This window comes from Dermacentor variabilis, unplaced genomic scaffold, assembly GCF_050947875.1.
Source record: "Dermacentor variabilis isolate Ectoservices unplaced genomic scaffold, ASM5094787v1 scaffold_12, whole genome shotgun sequence".
NCBI classification, from domain to species: Eukaryota; Metazoa; Arthropoda; class Arachnida; order Ixodida; family Ixodidae; genus Dermacentor; species Dermacentor variabilis.
Window position 1 is genome coordinate 30,441,697 of NW_027460280.1, and position 18,292 is coordinate 30,459,988.

The 18,292-nt window shown below is 47.2% G+C and overlaps 1 protein-coding gene and 6 non-coding genes across 11 annotated transcripts in view; 4 read left to right on the top strand and 3 right to left on the bottom strand.

Moving 5' to 3' along the window:
- Positions 1 to 18,292, bottom strand: part of LOC142565968 (sushi, von Willebrand factor type A, EGF and pentraxin domain-containing protein 1-like) — a 197,628-nt gene that overhangs the window by 88,709 nt on the left and 90,627 nt on the right. For all 5 annotated transcript variants that reach the window (XR_012824936.1, XM_075676606.1, XM_075676607.1 and 2 more), the window contains exon 9: positions 14,334 to 14,622. Coding sequence is in view for 4 of the 5 variants with exons in the window: in XM_075676606.1 (XP_075532721.1) it covers positions 14,334 to 14,622 (289 nt within the window). In the remaining variant the exon portion in view is untranslated. The remainder of the gene's footprint in view (positions 1 to 14,333; positions 14,623 to 18,292) is intronic.
- Positions 2,192 to 2,266, bottom strand: TRNAS-GGA (transfer RNA serine (anticodon GGA)). The gene has a single exon. It is a non-coding gene; the product is annotated as a tRNA-Ser (tRNA).
- Positions 2,470 to 2,544, bottom strand: TRNAS-GGA (transfer RNA serine (anticodon GGA)). Its single transcript has one exon. It is a non-coding gene; the product is annotated as a tRNA-Ser (tRNA).
- Positions 2,995 to 3,069, top strand: TRNAS-GGA (transfer RNA serine (anticodon GGA)). Its single transcript has one exon. It is a non-coding gene; the product is annotated as a tRNA-Ser (tRNA).
- Positions 3,273 to 3,347, top strand: TRNAS-GGA (transfer RNA serine (anticodon GGA)). Its single transcript has one exon. It is a non-coding gene; the product is annotated as a tRNA-Ser (tRNA).
- On the top strand, positions 3,551 to 3,625 carry TRNAS-GGA (transfer RNA serine (anticodon GGA)). The gene has a single exon. It is a non-coding gene; the product is annotated as a tRNA-Ser (tRNA).
- On the top strand, positions 3,829 to 3,903 carry TRNAS-GGA (transfer RNA serine (anticodon GGA)). Its single transcript has one exon. It is a non-coding gene; the product is annotated as a tRNA-Ser (tRNA).

The following is an 18,292-nucleotide window of genomic DNA, read 5'->3' on the forward strand; positions in this document are numbered from 1 at the left end:
GATAGCTCAATTCTAGTTTACGAGCCGGTCTACTCGAAGCGGCGGGCACTACGTGCACAAAAAATTGAAACGCAAAATTGACTAATTAACAAGAGAGAGAGAGAGAGAGAGAGAATGAACAGGAAAGGCCGGGAGGTTAACCAGATATGAGTCTCCGGTTTGCTACCCTACACTGGGTATGGGGGATAGGGGTTAGAAAGATGACAAAGAGGAAAACGCTAAAGAAAAAAATAGAAACACGCACACATGGAGACACACACACACAAAAGGCGTTCCAGTTAAAGGCGTTCGAAAAGGCCGGTAGATCGCAAAGAGACTAATTAACAAGAATTCACTAATTAACTTAAGCTAATTCTTATGACCCATATTGCAATTCACAAATTCTAGGAGTGGACTTCGCAAGGCAGATCCACGCAAGGCGGCAGAAAGTTAGATGGGCGGATGAGATTAAGAAGTTTGCAGGGACAACATGGCCACAATTAGCACATGACCGGAGTAGTCGGAGAAGTATGAGAGAGGCCTTTGCGCTGCAGTGGGCGTAGCCAGGCTGCTGTTGCTGGTGCCGCTGCTGCTGCTGCTGATAATAACTTGTACTAACTCAGTGCATATAGACTTTAGTAGCTCAGAGTAAACTCTTATGGATAGCATTTTTTAGATATTAAGGGAGCCTACGACAAAGTAGACAGGTAATGGTTATGGAATATCTTAAAGCACGAAGCCATAGATAACGACTTCATGGAGCTGCTGAGGCAGATACACAGGGCCGACCGTACAAAACGTATGAGAAGGCCGGAAATGCAGTGATGTGGTGGAAATTGACCAAGGACTCAAGCAAGGATGTCGCCTGTCACCATTGTTCTTCACGCTTTATAATAAAGGCATAGAAAGGCAAATGGAGAACAGTGGATAAGGGTTTGATTTATATTACATTTGTAATGGGTAACGGGTTACTTGCTGGCAATGGAAATTATGGTCTTTAATGAAGAGACGAGTAATTACGTGGTGTAAATTGAACAGCACCTCATACGCACAGCCAAGCAATATAAATGCCTGGGCGTATACATGAACTATGGAAAGACCCGCTCAAGCACCCACCAAGATAATCTGAAAATAAAGGGGAAGCGGAAAGCAGCAATAATGAAACAGCGCACTTTGGGGACACAATAAATGTGAGGTAGTGCGTGGAATCTGGAAAGGAGTAATAATACCAGCGGTAACGTTCGCTATATCATTATGTGCTTAAAACCGGATAGCTTGCCTGGGTTAGAAGTTGAAGAAACATTGGTAGGCCGGCTGGCTTTGGCAGCGCACGGGAAAACGACAAATGAGTTAGTGCAGGGTGACACGGGTTGGGTCTCTTTTGAAGTCAAGAGAAGCGGAGGGCAAGATTAGTTTCGAAGAATGACTCAGGAACATCGATGAAAATAAATGGGTGGCAAATGTGCAAAAGTGTCTGTACCTGAAAAGCGTGGACACGGAATGTGGGCAAAGGTCAAGAAAGTTGGCAACCAAGCACAGGCTGATTTAAAGTGTAAATAGACAGACAAAAGCCATCAGAAAGAAAGCGAGAAAAGCAGAGACAGTAAATTGGATGGGAACAAAAAAGACGATGGAGAATTACAAGAATGGAAAGAAACAAATTAGAATGGAAATCTGTACGATAATACAAAGAGAAGTGCTTTGTTATTTGAGGCTCGATCAATCTGGTTGTCTCAGGACAAGAACACACTGGAGCTAATATTATCGACAAGACGAGGCACGACACGTATGCTTCAGAAAAAACACGGAGACCACTCAGCACATCCTAATTGAATGCGAAGGGATTGACCCAGTGAGACCGCGCAGGTAACGCACACCATCCAGAAGTGCTTGAATTTAAAGTGTATGGCAGCATCAACCAGTCAGCAGTCGAGATAACCAAGATAGGCTTAGAGTACAGGTGAAAAAAAGAAAAGATTGATATAACCAGATCCGTTACAGGCATAGGTAGCAGTACAAAGTAGAGTAGGAAGTTTTGAGGAAGAGAGAAAGAACATTAAATAAAGGTTTGACGTAGTAGTTCTGCGGAAACCCGCAAGGTGGAGAAGTAATGAATAAAGGGAAAATGAGACATCCACCCGTTTGTAGCAATTACTACAAAGGAAACCCATACGGGTTCCTCGAAAGAAAAGCCTCAAGTTGAAGAAAAATTCGTCCTGGTCCGGGACTCGAACCCGGGACCACCGCCTTTCCGGGGCAGCCGCTCTACCATCTGAGCTAACCAGGCGGCTAGCAGATGGCAGGGCGAAGTCGAATTTGTCGACAACACGAAGCAAAGGCAAGTGTTTGACGTAGTAGTTCTGCGGAAACCCGCAAGGTGGAGAAGTAATGAATAAAGGGAAAATGAGACATCCACCCGTTTGTAGCAATTACTACAAAGGAAACCCATACGGGTTCCTCGAAAGAAAAGCCTCAAGTTGAAGAAAAATTCGTCCTGGTCCGGGACTCGAACCCGGGACCACCGCCTTTCCGGGGCAGCCGCTCTACCATCTGAGCTAACCAGGCGGCTAGCAGATGGCAGGGCGAAGTCGAATTTGTCGACAACACGAAGCAAAGGCAAGTGTTTGACGTAGTAGTTCTGCGGAAACCCGCAAGGTGGAGAAGTAATGAATAAAGGGAAAATGAGACATCCACCCGTTTGTAGCAATTACAACAAAGGAAACCCATACGGGTTCCTCGAAAGAAAAGCCTCAAGTTGAAGAAAAATTCGTCCTGGTCCGGGACTCGAACCCGGGACCACCGCCTTTCCGGGGCAGCCGCTCTACCATCTCAGCTAACCAGGCGGCTAGCAGATGGCAGGGCGAAGTCGAATTTGTCGACAAACGGGTGGATGTCTCATTTTCCCTTTATTCATTACTTCTCCACCTTGCGGGTTTCCGCAGAACTACTACGTCAAACACTTGCCTTTGCTTCGTGTTGTCGACAAATTCGACTTCGCCCTGCCATCTGCTAGCCGCCTGGTTAGCTCAGATGGTAGAGCGGCTGCCCCGGAAAGGCGGTGGTCCCGGGTTCGAGTCCCGGACCAGGACGAATTTTTCTTCAACTTCAGGCTTTTCTTTCGAGGAGCCCGTATGGGTTTCCTTTGTAGTAATTGCTACAAACGGGTGGATGTCTCATTTTCCCTTTATTCATTACTTCTCCACCTTGCGGGTTTCCGCAGAACTACTACGTCAAACACTTGCCTTTGCTTCGTGTTGTCGACAAATTCGACTTCGCCCTGCCATCTGCTAGCCGCCTGGTTAGCTCAGATGGTAGAGCGGCTGCCCCGGAAAGGCGGTGGTCCCGGGTTCGAGTCCCGGACCAGGACGAATTTTTCTTCAACTTGAGGCTTTTCTTTCGAGGAACCCGTATGGGTTTCCTTTGTAGTAATTGCTACAAACGGGTGGATGTCTCATTTTCCCTTTATTCATTACTTCTCCACCTTGCGGGTTTCCGCAGAACTACTACGTCAAACACTTGCCTTTGCTTCGTGTTGTCGACAAATTCGACTTCGCCCTGCCATCTGCTAGCCGCCTGGTTAGCTCAGATGGTAGAGCGGCTGCCCCGGAAAGGCGGTGGTCCCGGGTTCGAGTCCCGGACCAGGACGAATTTTTCTCCAACTTGAGGCTTTTCTTTCGAGGAACCCGTATGGGTTTCCTTTGTAGTAATTGCTACAAACGGGTGGATGTCTCATTTTCCCTTTATTCATTACTTCTCCACCTTGCGGGTTTCCGCAGAACTACTACGTCAAACACTTGCCTTTGCTTCGTGTTGTCGACAAATTCGACTTCGCCCTGCCATCTGCTAGCCGCCTGGTTAGCTCAGATGGTAGAGCGGCTGCCCCGGAAAGGCGGTGGTCCCGGGTTCGAGTCCCGGACCAGGACGAATTTTTCTTCAACTTGAGGCTTTTCTTTCGAGGAACCCGTATGGGTTTCCTTTGTAGTAATTGCTACAAACGGGTGGATGTCTCATTTCCCCTTTATTAAATAAAGGTGTACAGAATTGAGAGAATGAAAAGTATGTATAACATACCTTACTAGCTCAAGCAGCCTAGGTGACTATTTGTAACCGCCTCGTTTCAAAGGGGATGCCAATAAATCAATAAATAATCAAATCATGATCATCATATACACATTTGGTTAAATTAACGGTATTTTCAGTTTTAAGTAAGGAAATAAATTTCATATTTCTCACGAAATTTTTAATGTGACCCATCAAAAATAATTTCCAAACTATGAGGAAAAGGTTATAACGATTTTTTTAGGAGCAATGCAGTGCGCTTGCGGACTCCAGAAGTAGAGCGCCTGTGTCACTACAGCTGTGGGCTTCTCGGTTCGGAAGTAAATAATACGAGAAGCTCCCGTCTAGGTTGTGGAGGCATTTATGTGATGCAACGCAATTTTAGAGACATAACCAGATTCCGGGTTTCAGCGCCACAAAGAAAAAAACGCATGATGCGAGCAACTGGTGTCAGCAAACGAATATCTGGTTTCAGAACATGCGTCATGCCTTACGAGAAAGTCCAGTACGATGATGAAGGACCAATATAAATCAAACAATAAGTGTATTAGGAGCTTTTTCCTAGAACTGCAATAAACGATGCCTGTGCCTGCTACATTGCGCATAGTGCATAGCCTACAATCCACGCGTCATTGTCATTCGAACTGTCAAAATAATCGTTACCCCCCCCCCCCCCCCCCCGAAGAGTGGCATTTCTTCACCTCTTTCTTTGAAATTCCCTTCCTGAACAATGCATCCATGAGTAACTGCGCCTGCAGGATAGTGTGGGTGTTATACCTCATAGCTTTTTTAGTCTTCAAATATGTCTTTTTTTTTTTTGCTTGGAGATGGCCGACTAGCAAACAAGTAAAACCTCCGCATTATCTTATTTCTTCGACCGTAAGAGCAACGACAGGAGTAGCTGAATTTCGGCGTTCTTTTCCTTGAAATCTTATCGACTCTTACTCGAGGAGGGGTAGTGACCGACAGGAAACATTGTTTTCTCACATAGTTCATAACACATTTTCCTTGTAACCCATCGTGTAGTAAGCGCCTGTCAGATTGCGCCAATGGTAGCTTATTTATTTCTACTTTTATTCTTCCACTTCCAGCATGAACTATAACTCATCTGGTAATCGCTGCGTTTGCGGCAAGGGCGGCTACAAACTCAAGAAGTAGGGGCACATGGTCTCCTCTGTTTGCAGACAATATAGACATCCAGCCCAACCAAGCCTGAACGGTTATTATCACTTTGCCAGAGACCTTACAGGGGCTTGTTGAAGTGTATGACACTAAACCTTTGTTACAGAAATAAGACGTCGGCTATAATGACTTCACTCTGGTTTCCAGCAGACGGATTCAGCAAACGGTCTGGGCTATCCCTTCGCTGCCGCGCTACTCAATCGCACAAAGACGTTGCCTATAGGTAGAAGATAGGTAGGACATTGGGCAAAATAATAACAGCAGCTTGGTGGCACAACTCACCACCCCGTTTCAAAGGAGACGCTTATATACCATCCATCCGTCTATGCGTCCATGCTCAAGGCACCTAGAGGCGGTGTTTCTGCCTGACTTGCCCGTCTTGTCGAAATGCAATAATCTTGAGTTTAGGCCATCCTATAGGCGTTCTCAGTTTCTCATTCCCAATGGTCCTTTCATCCCATTCCCAATGATCCTTTCAATGAGCTTTTCAGGTGCATAAAAATAAAGAAAAAGGATTGTTTCTTGTATTCCCTGGACATAATGATAAACTGCAGGGCGTGGATGGCCCGACGTCGCCTCGCTCGATCCTAGACCGTGACACGCCAGCGCCAGGCCCGTACAGCGGAAGCACCAGTGATGTACGGCAAATTCGAAACCGAGAAAGAACTTCCACGATGTATCGCCAGACCACCAGATGTCTCCCTTTGCTGCATGCATTGGCTGCTCCTGGAACCACAGCGATTCAGCGACCTGGACATGCGCTCTGTCCCGGCCAGTTTTCCTGTGTCCGCTTGGCTTGAGCGCTACGGCTTCAGCATCAGACCGACTAGCCCAAACGTATGTCCTCGTAAGCTGTTCGTCGTGCGTAGTGCGGTGCAAAATATTGAACTCGGCGGTTTTACGTGCCAAAATCACAATATGATTATGAGGTACACCTCCAGATTATTTTGACAACCTGGATTTCTTTAATGTGCACCTAAATCTACATACGTGAGCGTTTTTGCATTTCGCTCCTATCGAAATGCAGCCGCCGCGGCTGGGATCGAACATCTGACCCGCGTTGAGCAGCACAACGCTTTAGCCACTGAGCCATCACGGCTGATGAGCCTGGCTTTAAAACGTTTTGCGATATCATACGAAACTTACTGTGCGGTGTGGTACGGGGTTTGGGCGTGAAAGCACGTCAGAAGCAAAAATACCCACCACACAACTCGCGAATTTTTTTTTTCTTTCGCGGCCTAGGCATGGAGCCAGATATGAAATTGTACACGGAGGAAGTCTACTTATTAATCCAATGTGATGATGTATTGACGAAATTCTAGTTTGCAAGACTGTATAATATTTTTGTTTTTGCTGATCCTGACATTATGGTATCAAGTCTAGTGTCAAACGCCCCTCAAAAGAGTTGCACTTATATAATGCTTCACAGTGGCTACCAAGTTGACGTTTCCAAATTCCCCGAGTTTTCCAGGTTTTCCCAAATGGCTTTTGAAAATTTTCTTAAGTCACACAGAACTTCCGTTTTATCTCAAGACGGGCTGACACAATGACGTCTGATAAAGACAAAATATGGGGTTTTACGTGCCAAAACCACGATCTGATTATGAGATACGCTGTAGTGGGGGTCTCCGGAATAATTCTGACCACCTGCGGTTCTTTAAAATGCACCTAAATCTAAGAACTTGGGTCTTTTCGAATTTCGCCTCCATCGAAATGTGGCCGCCATGGCCGAGAGTTGATCCCGCAACCTCGTGCTTAGCAGCCCAACACCATAGCCACTAAGCAACCACCACAGCTTTATGAAGTATGATGCTGTCACTCTAGTAAACAGGCTAATGAATAAAAATGACTTAGTAGAGGTGCGTGAATATCAAAATTGTTTCTCCAAATCCAATTCCAACAGTAAGTAGTGTCGAATTAAAACAGAAGGGACAGGTTAGTAAAATTGTAAAAGTAAGATTGTAAAAGCTATTTCAAATTGAATCTATAGGAATAATCAAATGTAACTGCATACAAAGCATTTTAGAATCTAATACCTTTTATCTATTGCTAATAGACTGATTGGTTATAGGTCTCGAGCGCTGTCACAAGTGAGATTGCTTCTCATCAAACAAAGCTATAAAATCTAATCACGCAGACCAACGGTAGTTTACGGAGCCCTGCCAATTTTTTGAACTACGGAGACTAAACTCTAACGTTTTTGTTTGTTTGTTTGTTTTGTTGTTGCTGCGTATTTCTTTTAACACGTAGCGCCTGTGAAGCGTGATGGGTGGCCACTCCGTTCACAGTCCACAATTACAAGCGATATTAGGATGCTCGCCATCGATCGGACGGGAGATTCTTGCTCTCAGCCACCTAGAAAAGAGCGTACCCCCCCCCCCCCCCCATACGCGTCATTGCCGTTAATCTCCCCTCTTTACGAAAAGCTACATCTGTCGACTTTGGGCGCGTAGTGAAGACGCTTCCTAGCTTACGGCTTAATTGAAGTGGGCTCATATTCAGCAGTTTTTATGCCAGAAAAGTACATAGCACTGCTGCTGCAGGTCAAAATTATTTGCACTATACTATAAGACAGTGGCGCTCAACGCAAAAAAAGAAGGCGCCGACAACGGTGGGACAAGGTCGCACCGTTGTTGAAAACAGTGCCTACGCCTTACAACAAGCGTGAACATCAACTGCTTTTCGAGAGCCGAAATACGAGCTACGAATAACATTGGGGGCTGGAAAGTCATCCATAACCGTCCTGACACTCTCAGCTCGCGCACAAGGGCCCGTGAGCCAACATTTTTTTGTTACACATTCAAACAAACTGAACATAACGTGCAAAATCTTCGCGAGTTGCCACCCTTTTGCCGCGTGCCCGGTTTTGAACGCGCCGTTCAACACATGAAATCCACAGCTTCCAACACCAAGACATCGACGGCCGTCATTGGATGCACACAATTATTTTCTGATCTCAAGAAAAAATTGGATGTTTACGTTAGCTTCATATATGGATACCTCAACGATATTCGACCGTGAGAGTCCATCTGCGCCACGTTTAAACGTGGACACACCCGCGGTGGTTGCTTAGTGCGCGTTGTGCTGCCAAGCGAGAAGCTCGCGGGATCAAATCCCGGCCGCCGCATTTCGACGAGGGCGAAGTGCAAAAACGTTCATCTCTCGTGCATTGGGGCACGTTAGAGGTCCCCTGGTGGTCAAAATTAATATGGAGTCCCCCACTGCGGCGTTTCTCATAGTCAAATCATTGTGCTGGCACGTAAAACCCCAGAATTCAAACTAAACGCGGACACTAATTCTTTAGCAAACAAGCATGATGTCTGGTATCGCATTTTCACGCTCTCCTTTGCATCCGTCTAACAGCGAACTAAAATTTCCTCTTTCACGCAAGTTTGCTTGACGATTCGTCAAATGCCACCACGAAATAGGAGGCTTGGCTCACTTGCGACCAGTTCGCGCAGCTGTTACCTATTTATTATGAGCTGCAATTGCAAAAGGCCCCGAATTTCACTTCGATAGACTCAAAATGCGTTGTTTATTCTCCAAATTCTTTATATACAAGCTGACTGTTCCTGGTCAAGAAGCAGACAAAGATAAAGTGACAAAGTGGGCCTAAAGCCATTCCGTGAACGAGCCATGTTTTGAGGCAACAACAACAAGAACGTATTGCCGGCCACCGTTGTGGCCGGTGACGCACGGATTCAAGAATGCGTGCCCAGCGTTAGTAAAGCAGGGTTAGCGAAATTGCGGGCTTAAATGAATAGTTGGCAGTGCTCATGTGCAGGACACCACGGGCAACTGTCGTTTTGCGGTCGCTGCGTGGCTTGAGTGTGGCTAACCACGGCCGGATTAGAGAGTACAGGTGCGCGCGTCTTCCCTCACCCGGCCGTGGGCTAACGGGACAAGGTGACGGCCCATAGCGAATGCCACTGGCTTGTCATCCAATTCGCGGTCAATGTAGCGCTAGCGGTCCCGCTTGGAAAAACGCAAAGAACGGCAAGCCGGCTTTTATTCAGTTTTATCGTGCTTGGACGACAAATTACCAACAACTTGTCGCTGTCGAGACACATTCCATGCTCCAATGCTGTTCGGTCTGCTACGATGTACACAGAACTGCTTTGGACCATTTTTACTAGATGGCGCCGCATTCTGTAGCGTTAGCTATATTTGCAGCCTTCTCATCCTGGCCTGTTCTTATTCGAAACACGGTTGTTCAGTCGATGTGCTCCATGCGGTTTCGCAAAGGGCTGTTGGCAACACCGTTTCTTCCATAGAGGAATGCAGCTTAAGTTAGCGAAGTCATCGCGCCCCTAGGCGCTAGGCCGAATTCCCAGCCAAAAGGTACAGCCGCAGAAGTGGGTCACCCGAATATTACTCGTGAATAGAAGGGCCGAACAGCATCGCCGCTGCCTATGGCGAAAAGAAAAAAAAAAGAGAGAAAACAGACCGCAAATCTTGCACGGATAAAGCCTTGTCACGTAGGCACAGTTTATTTTTGCAGGCTTTATGCCCGGCTGCAGTCGAGAGCCCTGCGATGGCGTATACACTCACATTTCGTTCTCGCTTTCTTGCTCTTACGCCGAGTTGTTCAACCGCAGATGCTGTTAGGGCACAGCTAAAGTAAAACGCGAGAGGCACGGCACAACCGAGCGGCAACCTACTTCACCGGCGTACCACGCGCGTCGCATTCGGAATAAGACCGATGCGATGTACGCTGGCATTTACACACACCGCGCTTCTCTGCTCGGCAGAGAAGCGGGCCACGTGTGTGCCCCTGCACGCGTGCGTGTCTGCGGGCCGCCCGATCGACATGTTTGGAGAGGTGCGTACAGGACGTGTAATGGACGGCTAACGGTCTTACTCTTACAGACAGGCGCCGCCGTGTGGTTCCAGCGGTCCCCGAGGCAGCGCCCGGCGAGCTGCGCGGGGTTCTCGGCCACCGGCTCGTAATCCCGGTCGCAGGCAAACGCGCGCTGGGCGCCCGGCGCCACCACAGCGGTCCACCGTCCGGGCAGCGGCCGTCGGGGGCCGTCGCCGGAGGCGCGCATCCCTGGGGGGCTCGCTCCTCCGGAAAGGCGCCGCATCGAGAACGCGCTCGCCGCTTAGTTATGGTTGCATCACCTATATCATTCTCCAGTGTGTGCACATGCGTATGTGTGCACACATGCGTGACGGGCTAGATGGACCGGCGCCTTGTTTCTATTTGACCGAACTGAATTTCTATGTTCATTTTTCTTTTTCTCAGTCGTGCATGAAAAAGGGGCAGCACAGAACTAGTTTGCAGGGGTGTTGCTCACCCGTGATCAAGGCGAGCGCTGTTAGTTCAGGTTAGCGCATGTTAGCTCATCCAGCAAAGACAAATAATTGCTTTCTGTTCCCTTTTGTAGCAACATTAACACTCTCACTGTTTAGCTTCTTTAGCTATGCCTCATCCTGACGTGGACGACGGCAAGTGACAGAGCACAGCCACAGATCTAGTGTGGCGGAAACTACCATTGTAAACTACCATACTACAACGATGCTTGCACTGAAAACAGACTGACGGCCGTGGGGCGCAAATGCTAGTTTACTGTATACGCGTCACATAAAACTTGGCTGCATTTTCAAGCGTCTCGAATAGTCGAATCGACCCACGCCGATTTAACTGCTTTCAGCCGGCGCACAGCCGCAAACACCATCCGCAGACCGCGCTAGACAGGCCGGGGACGCCCGACTGGCGCCGTGTCTAGCACTGCGCGTGTCCGGACTGGAGAGAGCGGAGAAGCAAGAGAGACCCGTGAATAAAACTGCTCCCCAGCTCGCTCTCAGACGAGCTCACTCGAATAGTGACAGCCGTCTTACCTGGAGGTCCAGACACCTCTGTCACAACTTCTGCCTTTTCAGTGAGGTATACTGCGCTATACGAAAGCTGGTTTGGTGTGATTCAAGTAAGAATGAACTAATACAGACATGAGCAGGTTGTTGTCTTAGTTATACGTCGCCCAGATCGGCCACAGGGGGACTATTGCAGGTACTATAGAAAAAAGATTGAGCGAGAGAAAAACAGACGTCGTAAAGGCCCCATTTAGCTTAGCCAAATAGATACAAAATACCCGTAAGGGTTGGTGCACGCATGCATCTTTTCGATTGAGTTTTTCCAACCGTTTTTCAAAAATTTAGTTGATGCGACGTATGAAGCTCTTATTTCAGCGTGCAGAATTTTATACTATCACCCCACTTAACAACATTTGCGAGTTTTGAGCACCTGAATCTCTCTAATTCCGGATCATCGCACACTGCCGGCGGTTGCGCCAGTGCACATGTCCGTACACCTAGCTCTTATTTTGATTTAGCGCTGTCGGTTTCGTTTGTTTAGTACATCTATATTATATTACAATATTACGAATACCTCCCCCCCTCCTGAATTCACGAATGATGATGTAGGGTCACTAAATGCATCAAAATCGCATAATTTTATTCCAGGGCTGTGGATACTCCATTGAATGAAAGTGAAGGTGGAATGACCTTGTGCATATTCCAGCGAGTTTTCATAATTGCGTAGTAATTAAATATCGAACTAGCGCGCAGTCAATCAAAGAGTATATTCTCAATAAAAGTAATTAAAAAACCGACTCAAACCACAAGAAATTATTTTTGTTGTTGTTGTTTTTTGCCCGCTATGTATATACTGAACGGAACTGGCGAAAACAAGTCGCCTACAGTATGCCGTAACTGAAAAGGAACTGATATTGTGGTCCATACTTGTTAAATCTTCGCCTGCTTATGTCCTCGCCTTAATAGCATTGTTGTGAGCGCATTTGCGTAGTATTCCTAACATCATGAAAAAGATACACTGAAGGAGATCTTCAGAACAGGATTCGTGAAACGGGTTCTCAAGTTTTTCGTGCCAACAAAAGCAGTGGAGACAAGATCCTCTATACTGGAGAGACTGGCGCTGCAGTCGGCGTGACGTGGCACGAGCGATCACGTGGGCATAGCTGCCGCGTCGGATGCTACTAAGCTGGGCGCGAGATGAGAACGAAAGCATTAGCGACACTAGGCAAGCCTCAATGATGCTATATATCTATAGCTCGCAATCCACCTACGATAAATACTAAACCATCAAAAAGAATTCAGAGAAAAACACTAAATCATTGCGAAGGGCTATCGCATGTCCGTTGCGCCACGAAGGCTTAGCTACACAGCGAAATTATTTTCGAAGATCGGTGAAAGCGTTCGCAGAAAAATATTCGCTTTTGTCTTGTAATATGTTCATATGCTGCAAGCTAAAGCCCACGGCATGATGCAGATGCGCGCATTAGGTACAGGCATACCACGTTTGGGAGGAGAAAAGGAAAGCGAGGCTACACCGGTGCACAACTAGGCAGGGGCAGAGAAAACACAGCCGTGTCCTGTCCGCTCTTTATTGTCCTTTCTTAATCGTTTTTCGGGCATGGAGTCGTACACCAAGCCAAAAATCAGACTCCTTTGTAGTATACTGATTCATTTGCATTATACATATTATTTAGTTATAGTGAAGACGTTGCTGTAAACATCGATTTGAAAGCGCTTGTGGCCTGTGAGAGGGTTGATCTGAAGCGCGGCAGACGTTATTTCCACAGAAAATCGCAATGTACAGGGAGGTATACTTGGAAAGATTCACTAAATAACTTTTTATTGTTCACATGGTTAGATGTAGAAACCTTGAAATTGAGCAGTTGTGAAATCACCCCTGTCAGCGGAAATTCCACCATTAGCACCATAAGTCACACCTTCATCTCGAAAATTTGGTACGAAATACATTGGCCTTCCTGTTGGAAGGGTCACATGAGCTTAAGGAGGGTTTCGAGCGATTACTGCAGCACCAATGCATACTTTTGCAGATTTCGGGGATCAATATCTCGAAAGCGCATTATGCTGAAGTCTCTGTATTTCTGCTAGACAAATATGACTTCAATATGTTTCGGTTTTAGTCCCGCAATTTCAATGAGTGTATAATTTACTATGTTTTTTTAGTGCATCGTTTTAATTAGCTATATGGACACTTCATTTTCTCATTCAAGTAATGTCTGCCTCTTCATGTAATCCACTTGACCGGATCGACGTACATTACCATTCACTGGCGATCTTGCAAGAACCTGTTCAAACTAAAAAATAGATAAAGAAATGCGAGACACGCAGGCGGTACCGCTCGAAGCGAAATAGAAATATCACAGGATATTGTACACGCGCACGTTCAATTATTCGTTGAGAATTTGTGTGATCGCTGCATTAAGACAACATCGGCTGCTGATTTATAGTGAACAACAAGAATAGATTTGATTGCGTCTTTCGCGCAAAATACCAGCTCGTTGGACTCCATTGCGAGGACCGGACCCACTTGTGAATAGTGTTTTGTGAAGATGTGTCGTGTGTATAGTGATCTTGGTTTACAGTTTGCCCAGGTACACTCTTATTGCGTTTACCAACTTCCCTTATTTTGAAGCCACAGAACTGCACTGTGAGCCACCCGTGCGGTGTTTCGTTTGATCGCCGGTAACCAAATTATGAGGAGTGCGCCGTTTTATCCCAGATACCACGTCAGAGGCACGCTACCGGAAGATGGCGCCACCGTATGTTCTCGCTTCAAATAGTAAAATAATAAGGAAGCGCAGGTGGCCAATTTAGTGGATCAATTGGTTTTTTTTTGTTTGTTTTTTGTTTTTGTTTTTGGCCCAATTTCCTCCTGCCATTTGGTCGCGTTGTATGGCAGAAGCACACATAGTACAGAGCGATACGTGAGCTCGTTTCACCTCTCGCTTGCTTTCCTCTCACCACCATCTTATTAGAATATACAACAAAAGTTGCATGAAACGACATCCATTGAACCAGAGGAAAAAAAAATTAAATTATGGAGTTTTACGTGCCAAAACCACTTTTTGACTATGAGGCACGCCGTAGTGGGGCGACTCCGGAAATTTTGACCACCTGGGGTTCAACCAGAGAACAGGCACGGCACTTGTGTGTCGTTGCCACTTTAGGCTCTCAAAGAAGAAATAGCGGAACGGTGCGCGCAAGAGGAACACACGAAACCTCGTCTATCTTTAGCCTCTGCCAAAGGCGGGCCGAACGAGGGTAATTAGCCGAGCCCCAACCTGTTGTCCGGGGCAGCTCCGTGGGTGCCGGTTCTGTCGAAGCCTCCGGGGGTCCCGTGCAGCCCAGGGTTTTCCTTCCCTGCCACGCACCCGCCACGCAGGAGAAGTGCGTCACGACGCTCAGCGGCGCCCACCGGCACCCCTGGCGACAGCGGGTGCCCTCCCGGGCCACGACCCGGGCCTTGCGCGTCGCGCCGCGATCGCACGACACCCATCCGTGCAACGGCGCCTTGGGCCAGCGACAAGCCAGCTGCTTCCAGCGCTTCGGCGGCCGCGGGGAGCCGGTGGCCTGCAGCCGAGGGGCAACGTCGTCATGACGAAGGCGAAAATGACTGCCGGATAGACCCACAAAGAAAGCAAGGCAAATAAAACATCAAGGCAGGCACCCAGTACATGCAGAGTTGAGATAATCGTTCCATTATATGCGTTCACTGTTCATACCCCAGTGTACTAGGCCGTGCGACTATAGGCTAACATCTCCAGGTGCCATTAAACTCGCTCTATTTTCCAAAGTATGCAAAATGTAAAGTGGCAGACCCCATGAAGGCACTGGTCTGCGCTGTTTGGTCCTTTTTATGCGTTCCACTTTTTTTTAGCTGCTCCCTCCGCAACAGACATAAGACGTCGGTGGTCATTGTTTCACACGAGGCAGCACGCTGTTGCTTGAGGCGTGAAGGATCGCATTGAAAACAGAGCGAAGGCGAAGCTTTAGGAATTTCTGTGACTACACGAGCGGAGGCGAGTGTAAAAGAAAGGCCGCCTGTCGTGGCGGTACAGCGTAAAGACGTTCCACTTCCTCTTCAGTATATTGACAAAGTAAAAAGATTGTACTCTATGTCAAGACTGCCTACGAACATTTCATGGCCAATTGATGTTATGGGCGTAACTTTCTTTAGACGTTCGCTACTTTTGCTTTTTTCTTTGTCTTCTACTAGGCATACAGTGCACGGACAAGCTATCTGCAATGTATAATGTGCCTCTCAAGCTGCTCTGTTCAGGAGTTCCCGGAAGTGAGAGGAGTGAGAACGGTGCGAGCTATTTTTATATTTTCGACACCGTGAGAAGCCGAGGGCGAGCAGTCAGTTGCAAACGCGTCGGGCAACCTTTTTTCTAGAGAGCCCTGAAATGCCACCGAAAGTGACAAAACAGCGATCCTGATAACCGCACTCGTGGTGTGTATTCGTGACACCGAGCTAGAATTATCCAGGACACACGGTATCCATCAGCCCTCGACAGGCGGGGATTCTTTTCTAAACCACGCGAACAGATCATTAGAATAATTTTCTGAGTGTGCCGAGCCGATTTGAGCTGAGCACACGTGAATTATTCATGGATCATATTTCAGTGCTTTTGTTGCGTCCGCTGTTGGGTGAAGCACAGACAGCAACGGGGAGAAAAGCGAAACGTGGGCAAATATCACACTAGGAAGTTGGGCGTCGTTCTTGTCGCGTTGGTATTGTTTCTTCCCGAATGAAAAAAAAGATACCGATCTACGCGTGTAACTGACGCTTAGGGGCATAGTTGCCCTTGTGGTGCGCTTAAATTTTAGCGAGTTGAATTTCCCTCTAAAAAAATATTTTACCTAGTTTATGGTAGGGGGACATCGTTCTGTCATGCATACTATAACTGTCTCGGTCAGTGCGGACACCTAAAGTATTCCACGGCATAAGTGGAGTTATCAGCACTTGCCTTTGCCAAAGGCCGATGATCTCCCTCCACAAAATTGACCAAGCATGATACTTAAATTACGTGGCTTTACGTGCCAAATCCACTTTCTGATTATGAGGCACGCCGTAGTAGTGGACTCCGGAAATTTAGACCACCTGGGGTTCTTTAACGTGCACCTAAATCTAAGTACACGAGTGTTTTCGCCCCCATATAAATGCGGCCGCCGTGGCCGGGATTCGATCCCGCGACCTCTTGCTCAGCAGCGCAACACCATAGCCACTGAGCAACCACGGTGGGTAAGCATAATACTATACGTAGCTTTGGTGATCTCCCAAGAACCGGCGTACTCGGCGTGATATTGCCAATTGGAAGCGCTGTTCGTCGGTCTGTATTTGCTGTATGTGTACTGGGAGACGAAATTTCGGTTCATACGGTTATGCTTTTTGTTCTTTTAAGCGGATGTACGCGCAAGGTGAAATGTTTCTCGAATAAAACTTGAAGTACACGCGAGTAGAGGCCATTCCTTCCGTCATAACATACCAACAGCCTCATCCAACAAGTTTCACACAAGCTTCGAAGTCGAAGCTGTCGAACAGTCGAAGCAGATTCCTTTTCATTTTACAAAGCGTCGTTTTGTGGAACGAATATTTTAGACGTGCTTGTGTTTGCCACCTAAAGCACGAAACACAAGCGCGTGAAGACCATTTGACCCGTGGCTTGACAATAATGCCAACAACTTGTCCAAGAAGGCTGCAACGAGTTGTTCAACAGATTGCAAAGGAATTCCAACAGTCGAGCGACTTCTTTCGACGCGTCGTTGGACATTTAGGATGATCTTTACGCCCATGGTTCTGTGCTAAAATCTGAAGATGTATATATAGTCATTCGCCGTGAATACGAAGTCGTGGTGGGGTGTGCCTCCTGCAGACCAGAAGGCTCTATACTTTGAGAGACAGTGTGGCAAGAGCCACCAACACTAGCACACTTGCACTGTTGGCCTGAAATCTTTTTCTTTTCAAGAAAATAGTAGAAAACGTGCTAAAGAAACCAAATTTGCCAGATGACGCGCCGGGAAAAAAAGATGTTGGAACCCAGCAGAAGCTTGTGGAATGGAGTTAGTATATCAGTGGTGTGTCGAATATGATGGTATTTAGCAACAAACACATGGTGCCCTTATGCAAGATATATCCTATGTATGCGTACGCGTGGCTGGTACCAACAGCGTTCACGTTTCCGACAAGCGTGAACAGATTCGCATATGTTACCAACATGTTGCGCATAGAATGTAATGTCGCGCCGTACCATTTGTCTTCTTCACTCACGTGTGTCTCGAGCTTATATCTGCTATACAGCAGCGGGTTACACAGAGCCAACTACAGACAAGAATCTTTTAATCTCGCACACCCGCTTAGAGCAAGCGCACTTGATTTCGACCCCTGTGGTTAGCTGTCGGCGCAGTCCGCGCTGGACTGTGGGTTTGATGAAGGGGACAGCTGGCGACAAAGCCATGGCGAGAGAACGCTGGCGACAAGCAGGCGATAAGAACAGGCTGAGTGTTATCGCGGTTCTTTCGCTCTTTTCATCAGATGCCACAGTCGCCGGCAAAAGAATGCTGCCCCTAGAAGCACTACATAATCTGAGGCCGCTAATCTGGGCATTGTCAAACTCCGCTGTATCACTGACTTAGACATCCTGTCAGATATCATTGGCGGAGAGGGCTACGGCCTCTGTGGTTTGCTCGAAGTGCCGCTATTGCAGAATTGGGACTTAATATGGCCTAATTTGACAGTGTACAGAATAGCAACCCTGGTCTATAGGGGTTTAATTTTCTTTATCTTGGTCGACGGGACATCAAGTATCTCGCTGGTCGGAGCTCTTTGTTTAGGGTACTGTTTATGCTGATACATAGGCGGCAGTATATCTGCACTGGGACGTAGACTGGCACTCTCTCATCGTATAGGACTCACCATTCTCTGTAAAAATGGCGATAGCTAGATCATGCGTCTTTTGCATACCTTTCTGATATGCGGCTCACGTGTGCCCACGTCAGCGGCTGCCCCTGGTATAGTAGCGCAGCAGTTGAGCAGTGGCAACATAGGTGATAAGGCACAAGGCAAATACATAGCTGTAGATGATGGTATCTAATTAATAATGAAATATCCAATTATGTGGCTGCGTGAGAGCGTTTTACTGATAAGCTTGCTATTCTTCCATAAACGGCTATAGGCTGCTGTCTTGTTCCACCTGCTTCATCGAGCGCAATTTCCTCAAGAGAGAAAAAACTTTACTGC